The sequence below is a fragment of the Staurois parvus genome, unplaced genomic scaffold (genome assembly GCF_062004578.1).
Source record: "Staurois parvus isolate SC_StPar_1 unplaced genomic scaffold, SC_StPar_1.0 ptg001270l, whole genome shotgun sequence".
NCBI lineage: Eukaryota > Metazoa > Chordata > Amphibia > Anura > Ranidae > Staurois > Staurois parvus.
In genome coordinates, this window is record NW_028319066.1 from 478604 (window position 1) to 494433 (window position 15830).

The window sequence follows — 15830 nt, forward strand, 5'->3', positions numbered from 1 at the left end:
ATCTTGGGGGAGGGGCTGGAGAAGAAGACAACATTGATGCATGCTAAGCAAAGTAGGTTTCCATGTAAAAACAGATTTCTGGCAGTGAGCCTGCCCTGGACTCTTCAACGGATTCCCCCATCATGGTGGACAGTCGTTGAAACTTTTTGTTTTCTGGTTCTTCCTCCATGTCATGCACACATCACCCCCATACTTAAAAAGCCCTTTCTGGACCCCAATGACCCGAACAACCTCAGACCCATCTCCCTGCTCCCATTTACATCTAAACTCCTCGAGCGCCTAGTCTACGCCCGCCTATGCTCTCACCTCAACGACAACAACCTCCTCGATCCCCTACAGTCCGGCTTCCGTCCCCTACACTCCACCGAAACTGCCTTACTCAAACTCTCCAACGACCTGCTAACCGCCAAAGCTAATGGCCACTATTCAGTGCTCCTACTCCTTGACCTCTCTGCGGCCTTTGACACAGTCGACCACCCCCTCCTCCTCAAAAAACTACACTCCCTCGGCCTCAGAGATTCTGCTCTCTCCTGGCTCTCATCCTACCTGTCACAACGCTCTTTCAGCGTTACCTATAATGCCACCACCTCCCTCTCACTCCCCCTCTCTGTTGGGGTCCCTCAAGGCTCTGTCCTCGGGCCCCTTCTCTTCTCCATCTACACCTCCTCCCTTGGCCAACTCATACACTCTCACGGCTTCAACTACCACCTCTATGCCGACGACACACAAATCTATCTCTCAACCCCCCACCTCACCCCCTCGGTCTCCACCCGAATCACACACCTGTTGAGCGACATATCAGACTGGATGTCGCTCCACTTCCTTAAACTGAACCTCTCCAAAACCGAGTTTCTTGTCTTCCCTCCAGCCCGGACACCACCCCCCATTGACTTCTCCATCATGTCCAACAACGCCACCATCAAACCCGCCCCGCAGGCCAGAGTACTTGGTGTCATTTTGGACTCCAACCTATCCTTCCAGCCCCTAGTCCACTCTTTAACAAACTCGTGCAGACTCCACCTCCGCAACATCGCCAAAATCCGCACGTTCCTAACTCCAGAAACCACTAAACAGCTCATCCACTCCCTCATCATATCACGACTCGACTACTGCAACTCCCTCCTCACTGGCCTGCCTCGCCGCTGGCTATCCCCGCTTCAGTCCATCCTGAATACGGCTGCCAGACTCATTCACCTTTCCAACCGCTCCGTTTCCGCCACCCCCCTCTGCCAATCCCTCCACTGGCTTCCGATTGCGCAACGGATCAAATTCAAAATCCTAACGCTGACGTACAAAGCTGTCCACCATACTGCCCCGAACTACATCACTGACCTAATATCCAAGTACCGCCCAGCACGCACACTCCGCTCCTCACAAGACCTCCTTCTCTCTAGTTCCCTGGTCTCCTCCTCCCATGCCCGCCTCCAGGACTTCTCCAGGGTGTCACCCATCCTCTGGAACTCCCTGCCCCAACCCATCAGATTATCACCTACTCTCCTCTCCTTTAGGTGCACCCTGAAAACCCATCTCTTCAGGGAAGCCTACCCTGCCCCCTGCTAACTTGCCGACCTCCTCCACTCTTCCTACCACTCCATCCCCCACAGCTATCTCCTCCTGTGCCACCATCCCCTCCCTCCTAGATTGTAATCTTGAAAGAGCAGGGCCCTCGATCCCCTCATGTTTTGCATTGTATTGTTATTGTTCTGTCACATGTTCTGTCCCCCTTTGTAATGTACAGCGCTGAGCGAACTATTGGCGCTTTATAAATACTGTATAATAATAATAATAATAATAATAATGGCAAACCTCCCATATTCAGATAATGGGAGGTTTATTAGTGGCACTCTCCAAAGCCAATAAAAATTTTTTATATTTTTATTCCAGTATGCCGGATAAGAAATAGCTATAACAAACAAAACAGAGTGCGCATTGGCCTAGTGCATTATCCTTAACCCCAAGGGAAAATGTCACCAGCACACCGAGGATCACCAATATGGGTCCAAACGTTTTAATGAACGATCACATAGTTACAACAAGGCAACGTTTCGGAGTCTCTCAGGACCCCTTCATCAGGCATGTGACCATGCCTGATGAAGGGGTCCTGCGAGACTCTGAAACGTTGCCTTGCTGTAACTATCTGATTGTTCATTAAAACTTTTGGACCCATATTGGTGATCCTCGGTGTGCTGTTGACATTTTCCCTTGCTGATTCTGTTCGGTTCCAGCCGACGGTCGCTGCAGCACCCACTTATACACACAGCCATTTTTAACGCAGGAACATGTGCATTTGGATTGTACACTTGCATTATCCTTAACCCCTTCACGCCTAAGGGTAAAACAAATCTAAATGCCTAAGCACAATTTTGCAACGTTGACCTGTGTTAGTAAAACCGTACATATCATCAACACTACTTTGTACATCCAGGTGAATTATACCGCATTTTTTTTCAGGACAAATTGGGCTTTCATTTGGTGATAAATGGTAATGGATATCTCCTGATTTCTTTTTTTTATTATCAAAGGAAAACTGGCCCAAAATAGTAAAAAAAAGATATTTTTTTTAAATTTAGCTGTGTTTCTTGTTACTACCATAACCTACCACCAAAGAACAACCCAAAATAAATTCTCCAGCTCTTGACGATCGCAGTGATACCATATATGTGTGTTATTTGTTGTTTGTACCCGTAGTACAGCCCAGAATCAATAGTGCGCATTTGTTTTTGTATTTTTTTACCTAAAACATACAGACACTGACACCAAATTTTTTTTTAAAAATCCTGACCTTTGACCTTGACCTTTGACCCTGACCTTGACCCAAACACTAACCCTGGCACTGAATTAGATCAAACCTTGATCTAGGTATTTTTTCTTTACTTTTATTTTTTAATATTTATTTATTTATCTTTTTTTTTCCCCTTTATGCCAGGAGTTAGAGAGATACAATGCATCTCTCTCCTCCATTCATAGAGAGAAAAAAAACCAAGGGGGCTGTACAGTGACTGTTCACTATGATAACCAATCAGAGGCTATCACAGCGATCATGTGACCCGGAATCGGGAGTCCTACCTGTTACCTACCTATGTGAGTGCAATTTTACCATCAAATCTGCCTGATTTTAACCATCTACACTTAGAGTGGCGCTGCTGTCTCTTTTCTCTACCTGCATTAGGAGTATCTACAAGCTCTTACAGCCGGCTGCCTCCTCGGACAAGTCCATACTACTATAAGCCCCCCACTACAGATGGACTTGGACACCACCTTTACATGGACCTTCTACTAACCCCCATTGCTGATGGTCCATCCCCAAAACGCACACAGGGTAGATGCGTCTTAGCGCTCCCTCCCCCCACTCCCCTCTGAATGTACTTTTATCCTGTGCACAGCTGACGACATGTGCGGTTTAGAAACAGTAAGTCAATAGCCTGTAATCCACACCTGAACCGATCCACCCTGCTCAGAAATTGTAGAGGACTCTTTTTCAATCCTCACTAAATCCGCATTGCCAGTGACATGCAGTATGTGAACAGGAAGCAATGTTATTTCACGTCATGTGGATTGGATGCAGTTCAAACCACATCCAATCTGCATATATGTGAACTGGCACTTAGGCTGCTTTCTCACTGATCTGTTTTTCTTCCACTTTTGTGTTTAAAAAAGCGGAAGAAAAATGTGTGACCATGTATTCCTTTGGAACTCTTCACACTGATCTGTTGCGGGTCAGGTGCGTTTTTTTTAAAATCTCACTTGGTTCATTTTGGTGCAGTAAAAAAAATGCACCAAAAACGCACCTCCCCATTAAAATTAATGGAAAATGTGGCAAAAACGCATAAAAAGGTGCGGTTTTGGTTTACATGTCCTTTAAAAAGGCACGGTAAAAACATGGCAAAAATGTGGTAAAAGCGCATATGCGTATTTGCTAGGATCAGAGTGAAAGTAGCCTTATTGTCACCTTATTTATTTCAGGTACTTATATAGCGCTGTCATGTTACGCAGCACTTTACATATATATTGTACATTCACATCAGTCCCTAACCCTCAAGGGGCGTACAATCTAAGGTCCCTAACTTACATTCATATAAAAGGGACAATTTAGACAGGAGCCAATTCACCTACCAGCATGTCTTTGGAGTGTGGGAGGAAACCAGAGTATCTGGAGGAATCCCACACAGGCACAGGGAGAACATGCCGTGGTTGGGATTTGAATCAATGACCCTAGTGATGCCAGGCGGGAGTGCTAACCACTTAGTGCGCTGCCCACCTTAGGACAGGTAGTATGTTGGAGCTACAGACCACCTTCCCCTCTCCTCATCCCCATAACATAGAGAAGAGGTGTTCCTCAGAGAAACAATGCAAATTAATAACAGTGCAAGCATAGATACATTTATCAGCTTGCGAGATTTCTGGCAGGATCAACCGGTATATTTAGCATTTAGAAAACAAATACAACAAAACACTTTTCAAAATGGAGCAAACAGGGAAATATTATCAGGGTTTACATATATATTTCAGGATTTGTATGCAGCGCTCAAACTGAAATTGAGGGGTACCTAGACTACCTCTATGGACACTTAGTACGCAGGGGCGGACTGACCATTTGTAAACTCAGGCACTGCCCGAGGGCCCGGGGTCAGTAGGGGGCCCCATGAGATTCCCCTGGTACCTTTTTCCTAGGCTTTTTTGAGTTTGGGCAAGGACACAGGGGCCCCATGATCCCCTATTGCCCGGGGGCCCCATGAGTTGTCAGTCCGCCCCTGCTCTGAACATTTCTGGACTTTTTCAAGCCACAATACTCATATCACAGCTTGGGCAAGACACAAACAATTGAATCACTGCTATTGTTTGCTAGAAATAAAGACAATTGGAACAATATTTGCAGAGTGTGGCTACTAAACCTATATACAGTGTTTACATTAGAATTTCCCTTGACCTAGCAAATTTCCGTACATGACTCTTAACCACATTAGAGTTGTTTTTCTTTTTTCCTCAGTGAAACCACATCCACCAACCAACATAACCATCAACTGTCACCAGACATCGGATGACTGCTCTGTGACCATCCACCCAGATGGGGATATACAGCACACCAGGCTGAGATATCGGGCCAGCGATGAGGGAGGATGGCAAGAGGTAATTTTGTTTAAGGGAGTTTCCAGGATAAAGAAAAAACATAATTTGTGATCAATTTAAGTATTCAGAGAGGTCTCCACCACCAACAGCCTTACTGTAAACTATGGCAAGACTTTCACCGTAGATACAAGTTATAGGAAAAGTTGATTTGACACAAAGGGCTCATGTACACTGCAGCTGATAAAGTCACGTTTAGGAACTTTTCTGCATTTTTTTCAGCAGCCCCTGAACCCTCCCTAATGTTTTCCTATGTGTCCATGCAGACTGACGAGCGGACTGACAACTCATGGGGTCCCCCAGGCAATAGGGGATCATGGGGCCCCTGTGTCCTTGCCCAAACTCAAAAAATCCTATGAAAAAGGTAACAGGGGCATCTCATGGGGCCCCCTACTGATCCCGGGCTCTCGGGCAGTGCCCGAGTTTCCAAATGGTCAGTCTGCCCCTGGTTCAGAGACTAGTGTTGACTTGTAAATGCTTGTCTGAAGAGCTTGACATGTTAAGGGCTTTGACAACGCAATTACAAAGGTACTAACAGGGGCGGACTGACAACTCATGGGGCCCCCGGGCAATAGGGGATCATGGGGCCCCTGTGTCCTTGCCCAAACTCAAAAAAGCCTATGAAAAAGGTACCAGGGGCATCTCATGGGGCCCCTTACTGACCCCGGGCCCTCGGGCAGTGCCCGAGTTTCCAAATGGTCAGTCCACCCCTGTGTCCATGAACACATCGTTGTTTACAGGCAGTTGAGTTTACAGTCGTTTTTTTTAACACACCAAACTTACGTTCAGGAGTAGAATGTACCAGCGTTTCAAACGCCAAATGCTTGTAAACGCGGTTAACCGCGTGTATAAGCGTTTGCGTTTAGAAGCATTTTTTAACTGTTCCATATCCAGATGCTATCCAGAGCCTTTTTTCATCATCAGACATACATGCAAAGCGTTTTCCATGTATTCAAATGGACCTGGTACACCAGCGCAGTCAGTTCCAGGTTTTGCGTGAAGGAAAAAAATGGTAGAACGCGCCTGGTGGTGAGTGATCCAACTGTGATCTTTATACACGGATTGAATTCCGAAATAATTTTCTTTCGAAAAATTTTTCTAAGAATTTTCGTTCGAATTTCGCACCATTAGCGGGTCACAGAAACAGACGATTTTGAGTGATCGACCATCGAATTTGAGTGGTTGGGCATGTTGGAAATTTTTTGAAAAACAAACAAATTTTGAATCAATGATGGAAGAATTGGGCAAGAAATGTAAGTTAGAAAAGAAATGAGTGTGAGCTGTGACCTAGAAAGAAAAGAAAATTCTTGGCCACGAAAATTCTTTTGTGTAGCAACAAGAGCTGAAATGAAAGGTTGAATTTCAAAATCAATGGTGGCACCATCAGATTATAAAATTTCTGATTTTCTAAAGAATATTAGTTCAGAATTCGACCTGCATTAGCAAGGCCTTATTTTGCATCAGTGGCATTTATTTAAGCATCTGTGTGGCTCTTGGCTGCTTTAATTGATGTTACTGACTGCCTGTTGACATTGCAGTCCGGACGGCTTATTTTATTGATTGTTGTGTGTTTTATGTGTCTGTTTACCTTGTAAGGTTTCATTTTTTTATTAAGGTTTTCAATAAAGTTTTGTATTCATTTTAAATAATAGTACTCTGCTTGGGTTTATATAGAACTGTCTTTTTACAGTCTGCTCTTACAGCTGTTTTTAGTTTTGCATTTTGCTCGGTTATAACCCACATCTTTATTTACGATGAAACAGATTCATTATGTAGGTTGGTCTGCCTACTTATGTAGGCAATAGATGGGTTGAAAACCGGCGGTTTTAAAAAAAACACGAAAAATCGGTCGTTCGATCAGCCGACGTTACCACCAACGGTAAAAAAATCGGCCGATTTTCGTCCCATCTTCGGCCGGCATTTAACCCCATAATTACTTCTGTCCCTTGCAGAGAGCTCCGCTATTATATTTTACATGAAAGTCTTGCGGTTGCAACAATGTATCCATTTGTATCCATTTTGGATACAGATGTTATTATTTGGATACAAATGGATACATTGTTGCAACCGCAAGACTTTTTCATATAAAATATAATAGCGGACTGGAATTCTTCTTCTTCTTCCTCTTCTTTATTTTCTTATTGTTCTTCTTCTTCTTTTTCTTTTTCTTTTTTCTTCTCCTTGCAGGTCACAGCTCATGTTCAGATTTTTTATCGCTAAAACGATCGGCCGAATTGCCCATCATTGCCGGGGAAATCGGCCGATCGTCAAAATCGGCCGCAAATTTTCCAACATGCCCGATAAAAAAATGTGCAAAAAGCCAGAAAAAACGGCCAACCAATTAACCCACTAACAGTGCGAAAATCGGCCGATTTTTTTTTTTCGGACGAACAATCGGTCAATTTTTGGCCCGTCTATGGCCCCCATTAGGTGGCTACTTTTCCATGACTTTATTAGGTACACCTCTTCAATTGGTTGGTAACATAAATTGCTAATCAGCCAATCACATGGCAGCAACTCAATGCATTTAGGCATCTAGACGTGGTGAAGACGACTTGCTGAAGTTCAAACCGAGCATCAGAATGGGGAAGAAAGATGATTTAAGTGACTTTGAACGTGGCATGGTTGTTGGTGCCAGACGGCTGGTCTGAGTATTTCATAAACTGCTGACCTACTGGGATTTTGAAGCACAACCATCTCTAGGGTTTACAGAGAACGCCTTGTTGAATCTATACCACGAAGAATTAAGGCAGTTCTGAAGGCAAAGGGGGGTCCAACCCGGTACTAGCGAGGTGTACCTAATAAAGTGGCCGGTGAGTTTAGTTTCTGCACAGGAAGTGTCAGTTTCCAGACTACAGAGAGGTTATGCAATAACCCATACAGTGCCATGCCTCATACCTTAATTTTGAACAAAAACTGCTGACACAGAGATGTGAACTCTACTACAGGCTGTACAAGCAGAGCAGCAAATGACACCATGAAACTACATAATCCATGCACATGTTATGCAGGTGAAAAGGTGCAGGTAGGAAGGTTTATAATACCTTTTAAAGAAGAGCCTGTTTCAGGCCCCCACTGCTCATGGTGATCATAGGAACTGGACATTTGGCTATGGTTGACGTTGTACCAGTGTAGACAACTGATAATTCCTGTGTTAATATTTCCTTTTAGGCAGAAAACTCAATTAATAGAAGCTTCTCATTCTATCATCTCCACCCAATGACTCAGTATCACCTGCAGGCTGCCTGCAAATACCGGTATGGACAGGGAATATGGAGTGACTGGAGCCGGCTTGTGACCTGGGAGACACCAGAGAGCAGTGAGTACATTTTATATTTTGTATTTAAAGGGGAATTCTGCCTTATAACACTTTGTTTTCAATCAATACCAATATGTTACAAAAACTACTGCATTGTCATTTATATCCAGTGGCTTCCTAATGAAGTACCTCTACTTGCTAAAGTGCAGTGTCCTAAAATAATGAAGGGCAGGGGCGGACTAACCATTTGGAAACTCGGCCACTGCCAGAGGGCCCAGAGTCAGTAGGGGGCCCCAAGAGATGCCCCTGGTACCTTTTTCATAGGCTTTTTTGAGTTTGGGCAACAACACAGGGGCCCCATGATCCCCTATTGCCCGGGGGCCCCATGAGTTGTCAGTCCGCCCCTGATGAGAGGGCTTCCACTGGTGAACTCATCCTGAAAAAGCTAATTTCCTGGCTTTTCTACTGACCCAATGAGTTCACTGCTAAAGCTAGCCATACACCGATCGAAATTCCTCTGGTCCAGCAGGGACTGGCCAAATTTCTGTCAGAGTGTGACTGTCTCTGCTTGACAGAAGTCAATCATTTAATCTATTTCTGTCAAAGGGATGTGTTGGAAAAGTTTCTTCAATCAGCGGCTGCAGCCAATAAGTGGGGCTGAACGAAAAAAAACACTGTGTATGGCCAGCTTAAAGCAGGAAATAGATGGGTTGAAAATCGGCCGAAAATTTGTCCGAAAGAATAATCAGCTGATTTTTGGATCGTTAGTGGGTGAATTGGTCGGCCGTTTTTCGTGATTTTGACACATTTTTTTAATCAGTCATGTTGGAAAAAAAAACGGCCGATTTTGTCCATCGGCCGATTTTCACGGCAATGATGGGCCGATCTTTTTAGCGATTAAAAAAATGCGCATGAGCTGTGACCTGCAAGAAAAGAAGAAAAAAAAGATGAAGACAAAGAAAAAGAAGAACATCTGTATCTATTTGTACCCATTTTGGATACAGATGTTTCTATTTGGATACAAATAGATACAATGTTGCAACAGCAATACTTTTAAATGTCAAATATAATAGCGGTGTCCCTGCAGAGAGCTCCGCTATTATATTTGACATTTAAAAGTATAGCGGTTGCAACATTGTATCTATTTGTATCCAAATAGAAACATCTGTATCCAAAATGGATATAAATAGATACAATGTTGCAACTTTGCTATACTTTTAAATGTCAAATATAATAGCGGAGCTCTCTGCAGGTACACCGTTATTATATTTGCCGGCCGTAGACGGGTCGAAAATCAGCCGATTTTTTTTCTAACAATAGTGGTAACGTCGGCCGACTGACCGATTTTTCGTTTAAAAAAAAAGGCCAGTTTTCTCCCCGTCTATGGCCTGCATTAGGCTGGCCATACACTATACAATTTTCTTACAATTTCTGCCTAATTTCCTTTAAATTTTTACTTTAGATTAACCAAAAACCATATAATGTGAAGTAAAACCTAAATAACACTTTCAATTGTATCCAATTAGGCAGGCCCTTGCACTACATAGCTGAAGGTAAATCTAAAGGAAATTGGACAGAAAATTGTATAGTGTATGGCCATCTTAAGTCCCTGAGCAACTATGCAGATTAGAAATTCAAAAAAGTCATCAGTCATTTGTATATTTGTCAGTGACCCAAGGTATTGGAAGGTCAGCATGACAACCAGGCAAGGAGCAATTTTCGAGTGTTTCTTGCCCAGGGGCAGACTGAGAACTCATGGGGCCCCCGGGCAATAGGGGATCATGGGGCCCCTGTGTCCTTGCCCAAACTCAAAAAAGCCTATGAAAAAGGTACCAGGGGCATCTCATGGGGCCCCCTACTGACCCAGGGCCCTCGGGCAATGCCCGAGTTTCCAAATGGTCAGTCCGCCCCTGTTCTTGCCCAAGGTATTTTGATATTTTTTGGGCATGTGCAGCCCGGGTTCACACTGATGCAGTGCGGAATTTGCAGCGTTTTCAGTGCAAAGTCTGCACCGCATCAGAATCACACCACGTTCATGCAAACCGATGCGGGTGTGTACCTTTGAAGTTAGCAACACCCCAAAAGTGGTCTGCAAAACGCGGTGCAATGTGCAGGATCGGATGTGAATACCTGTGCGATCTGATTCTAGTGCGGACCAAAAAAAATGCACCTTTTTGGTGCGGGTGTGGTGCGAATAGAGCCATACACAATGTATGGCTCCAATCGCACCGCACACAAATCGCATGTGATTTGCACAGGAATGCGGTGCGGTTTCTGTGCGAATCACATGCGATATACCGCACCGCATATATGTGAACCCGGGCTCAGAGTCCACAACTGGTTATAAACAAGGAAGCTACTTATAAAAGTCTTCAACATTACAAAAAAGACCAGTTAAATGGGACTAACTACTACTAGCTATTACGTGCAATGCAGCAAGAGGAATGAGTCTCTGTGTAATCAGACAAAGATGTCTATCCCTCCCCCACCGCAGCATTCACAAGGTGTAAAAGTACATGCATGCTTGCTATTTTTATAGCTGAACTATCATAAGCTCTCTTATTCATCAGTTTTCAGGAAGCGTTAGGTTCTTGGTGAGGCGGTTTTCTCGAGGTGTGAAAACCTTTGAAGTTTCATTTTATTTTGTTTTTTTTTGCACATTTCCTTAAGTTTGCATTTTCTGTTATGTGCAGAAAGAAACGTGTCTATGGAATGTTCCAGATCTGCGCTCCTGGTACTTACCGTTCTTAGTTATGTAGGAGTTCTAAATGTAAAGTGGAACTAAACCCATCTGTTTTCGAAAAACAATTACATTCCCGGCACATGGCGAGAATGCTCACTGTCGCATTCGCTTTTGCTCTCAACCGAACTGTCAAACCAAGCTGGTTGGTGTCATAACCAATCACATGTGCAGCATCATGGCAGTTGCAGATCGAACAGAGGCTAAGATGGCCGCTTCCTTCGGCACAGTGGCTAAATGGTTAGCGCTTCCACCTGGCAGTACTAGGGTCATTGGTTCAAATCCCAGCCACAGCACCACCTGCCTGGAGTTTGCATGTTCTCCCAGTGCCTGCGTGGGTTTCCTCCGGTTTCCTCCCACACTTCAAAGACATGCTGGTAGGTGAATTGGCTCCTGTCCAGGGGCGGACTGATAACCAATGGGGCCCCCAGGCAATAGGGGATCATGGGGCTCCTGTGTTCTTGCCCAAGCTCAAAAAAAAGCCTATGAAAAAGGTACCAGGGGTATCTCATGGGGCCCCCTACTGACCCCAGGCCCTCGGGCGGTGCCCGAGCTTCCAAATGGTCAGTCCGCCCCTGCTCCTGTCTAAATTGTCCCTAGTAGGTGTATGTATGAATGTGCGTTAGGGACCTTAGATTGTACGCCCCTTGAGGGTTAGGGACTGACAATATATATTGTATATATACAATATATATGTAAAGTGCTGCGTAAAAAATTGCTGAGTATATAAGTACCTGTAATAAAAACTATAGGAGGGTTTAGTTCTGCTTTAAATATCAAAAAAAGAATAAAGCCTAGAGAATATTGGACGAATTATCATTTGTTTTTGGGTTGTTTTTTTTTGCATACTAGTCTCATATTGAAAATGAAGAGGTTACTAAAAATACCAAAATTCTCATAGGACAGAATACAACTTCAGAAGTGAAGTGTTTTTTCGTTTCTGAGCATGCGCGGTCTTGGTCACTTGATTTTTTTCGTACAAATGCTATGCTAATTACAAGAAAATTGTTCGTTCTGTTATCTTAAGAGACAGATTTTCGTGCTTGTCCCTGCGGATATTTTTACATGGACCATCATCGACTCTCGAAAGTTGTTTATATTGAAGGGGGACATGTGTTGAGCATTTGGTTTGTACTCACGGGGATTGGCATTATTTTATATGTGGGGTGACCGGGTACTGTGTATATTTTTTGTGTTCATACTTGTTTCAGGTCAGTGACTCAAAACATTGTCAGTAAGTCCACTTAATTTACCTCCAATATGAGTTTTTCTGTAAGGCTTTGTTAGCAAATTTGTTGGGCTTCTCATATCTCTTAGATTGTAAGCTCCCAGGATCAGGTCCCTCCTATCCCTCTTATATTGAACTGTGTTGTTGCTGTATTGTCTCCCTTTATATTGTAGAGCGCTGAGCAAATTGTTGGCTCGATATAAATCCTGTATAGTATTAATACTAACAATCAGATTATCAGATGATCACTCTGAAAGCTTTTTTTTTGTTCGATATTCTCATCGTGTGTACGAGGGTTTAGTTCCTATGTAACACTCCCTCCTTTCCCAAACTGGTATGCTGGAAATTTATTTTATTTCTTTTTTTGGAACCCCCCACTGCCATTGCGGCTATGGCCAGATTTAGGTGTGCCTGGTCCTTCAGCCTCATGGGATACTTACATCATGTCTCCCAGGAGGCTGCAGGATTGACACATAGAGTGGCCTTTGGGAGGACTGGTGTGGGGGACGGGGCTTGGTGCATCATCAGAGCCGGCTGCCTGCACCCCAAAAATTGCGGTGTAGGAGCCACTTTATGGCACCCAAGCAGTGGATCGCAGCGGGATGACGCTGGATTCACTGTGCTTGTGAATATGTGTTTTAACCACTTGACCTCCGGGCAGGGGCGGACTGACAACTCATGGGGCCCCCGGGCAATAGGGGATCATGGGGCCCCTGTGTCCTCTCCCACAATCAAACCACACCCAAAAAAGTCAGGGGCATCTCATGGGGCCCCCTAATGACCCAGGGTCCTCAGGCAGTGCCCGAGTTCCCAAATGGTCAGTCCGCCCCTGCCTCCGGGTGATTTACCCCCCTTCCTGACCAGGCCATTTTTTGCTATACAGCACTGTGTTACTTTAACTGATAATTGCACAGTCACACTGTACATAAACTACATTTATGTCATTTTTTCCCCCACAAATAGAGCTTTCTTTTTTTTTGCACTATAAACAAAATGACAATTTTGGAAAAAAAAACACAACATTTTTTTGCTATAAAACATATCCAACATAAGGGAGACAGTACAATTTCAGTACAGAAGGTAGAAGGAATATGAGGGAACGGCTCGTGGAGCTTACAATCTATAGGAAGGGGGAGGTGGTACAAAAGGTGATAGCTGAGGGGGATAATCTGGTGGAGGTGATTCAAGTACAGTTCTTAGGTGGAGGTGGGGTAGGCTTCCTTGAATAAGCGAGTTTTCAATGATCGCCTAATGGCAGACAGGGTTGGAGCTGACCAGACATACTGTGGTAGGGAGTTCCAGAGGATGGGAGAGGCTCTGGAGAAGTCTTGGAGTCAAGCTTGGGAGGAGGTGATGAGGGAGCTAGAGAGGAAGATATCTTGGGAAGAGCAGAGTGGGCGATTCGGGCGATATCTGCGGATGAGGTTGGCGATGTAGCTGGGGACAGTGTTGTAGATGGCTTTGTAAGCTGTAGTTAGCATATTGAATTTTATACGTTGGGTTAGTGGAAGCCAATGAAGGGATTGGCAGAGAGGGGCAGAAGTCACTGAATTTGTTTATGATATAAAGGCTTTAATGTAGTAGCAATTTTGGCAAACAAGAGGAAACTCCGGACACGGACTTGAAGAATACAAATGATTTATTAAAAACAGCGCTGTTTTGACTCAACAGATGGCTCATGCTCTTATCTGCTAAAGGAGTTATAGAAAACTGCTTACAAGCGTATACACAACGATTACGTCACAAGGAATACATTTCTTCTTTCACTTTCTATTACTTTCAACAGGCTTTCTAAACTCTGCAGAATAACCTTGGTCAGCAGCTGCAGATAAGAATCCCAGCTAAGAGCTGATACATAATAGTCACAGGAAATAAGGTGGGGGGGAAGATGAGCCAAAAACCTTGCAAGCAGATACTGTTAGAAATGTTACAGTTTAAAGGGGAACTCTACAATATCTGGGTACTACCACATTAGCAAATGAAACGGCACTTGGGGCTACTTTACACCCAGAAACCGTAACCTATCACAATGCACACTGTTATGCTGCTTGTGCTGGTGTTCAGTGCAGTATGCTGGGTAACCCATTGATAAAAGTCCAAGGTAATTCTAAAACTGCTGCACACAAATTTGTTTTTATTTCTTTTTAAACCAGGGCCACGTGGAAAGCTTGAAGTGTGGTACAAATTGCGCATCATCACCGACAAAACATGGGCCATCACCCTTTATTGGAAGGTAAGGAGGAGCTCTGCTCCGTAGTGCACAGTGCTGCTACTAGAAGAGAGCTTTGGTTTCCTAAACTGGACACATAGGATAACACGCTGAGGGGTTTACTGACTGTAGAAAAAAACATCAAAAGCCAAAAGCAGCCGCTGTAATGAATTTTCATGAATTCCAAGTGTAAATATTTTATGCATTGTTACATTGTTGCAGCTTGGATCAATGTAAGTATGCCTATTCTATACCAGTCTGAATCTGTGGAAGAGGCAATTCGCTGTAGTAGCTGTCACTGCTCCAGTGATTGCTGATGTCTTCCAGATCCCATGCTGAGCTGATGTCCTTCTGTATAGTAACCATAGGGGATTGCTCAGCATGGGTGCCATTCAGAGAACGTCTTGTTACATATAGTTACATAGTTAGTCTGGCTGAAAAAAGACAAAAGTCCATCCAGTTCAACCATAGAAAAAAAAAAAAGTTATAATCCTACACCCACAGTTGATCAAGAGGACGGCAAAAAAAACCCAGCAAAGCATGATCCAATTTGCCCCTGCAGGGAAAAAAATTCCTTCCTGATCCCCTGAGAGGCAATCAGATATTCCTTGGATTTACTTTACCTATAAATGTTAGTATCCAGCAGGGGCGGACTGACAACTCATGGGGCCCCTGGGCAATAGGGGATCATGGGGCCCCTGTGTCCTCGCACATGCTCAAACCACACCCAAAAAAGCCTATGAAAGGTACCAGGAGCATCTCATGGGGCCCCCTACTGACCCCGGGCCTTCGGGCAGTGCCCGAGCTCCCCAATGGTCAGTCCGCCCCTGGTATCCAGTTATGTTCTGTGTATCTAAGAAGCAGGGGCGGACTGACAACTCATGGGGCCCCCAGGCAATAGGGGATTATGGGGCCCCTGTGTCATTGCCCAAACTCAAAAATGCCTATGAAAAAGGTACCAGGGGCATCTCATGGGGCCCCCTACTGACCCTGGGCCCTCGGGGTTTCCAAATGGTCAGTCCGCCCCTGCTAAGAAGGAATCCAGGACTTTTATGAAGCAATCCACTGAGCTGGCGAGAACCAACTCTTGAGGGAGTCTGTTCCACACTTTCACAGCTCTCACTGTATAGAAACCTTTCTGTCTTGTACATTTGTTTTTCAGTGCATTCAAAGTGTTCTATAATTGGACAAGCTGAAGATTGTGATGTCACTGCCCCACCACTTCAGCTCATCCAATCAGAGAACACTTTTCATTCTTTGTGAAAAGCGT

The 15830-nt window shown here is 44.3% G+C and overlaps 1 protein-coding gene across 1 annotated transcript in view; it reads left to right on the plus strand.

Annotated features, from left to right (window-relative positions):
• LOC149437677 (interleukin-12 receptor subunit beta-2-like) overlaps positions 1-15830 on the plus strand; it is an 80358-nt gene that overhangs the window by 36641 nt on the left and 27887 nt on the right. The window contains exons 6-8 of the mRNA XM_089660738.1: positions 4988-5127; positions 8296-8443; positions 14505-14584. Of these exons, the coding sequence (XP_089516864.1) occupies positions 4988-5127; positions 8296-8443; positions 14505-14584 (368 nt within the window). The remainder of the gene's footprint in view (positions 1-4987; positions 5128-8295; positions 8444-14504; positions 14585-15830) is intronic.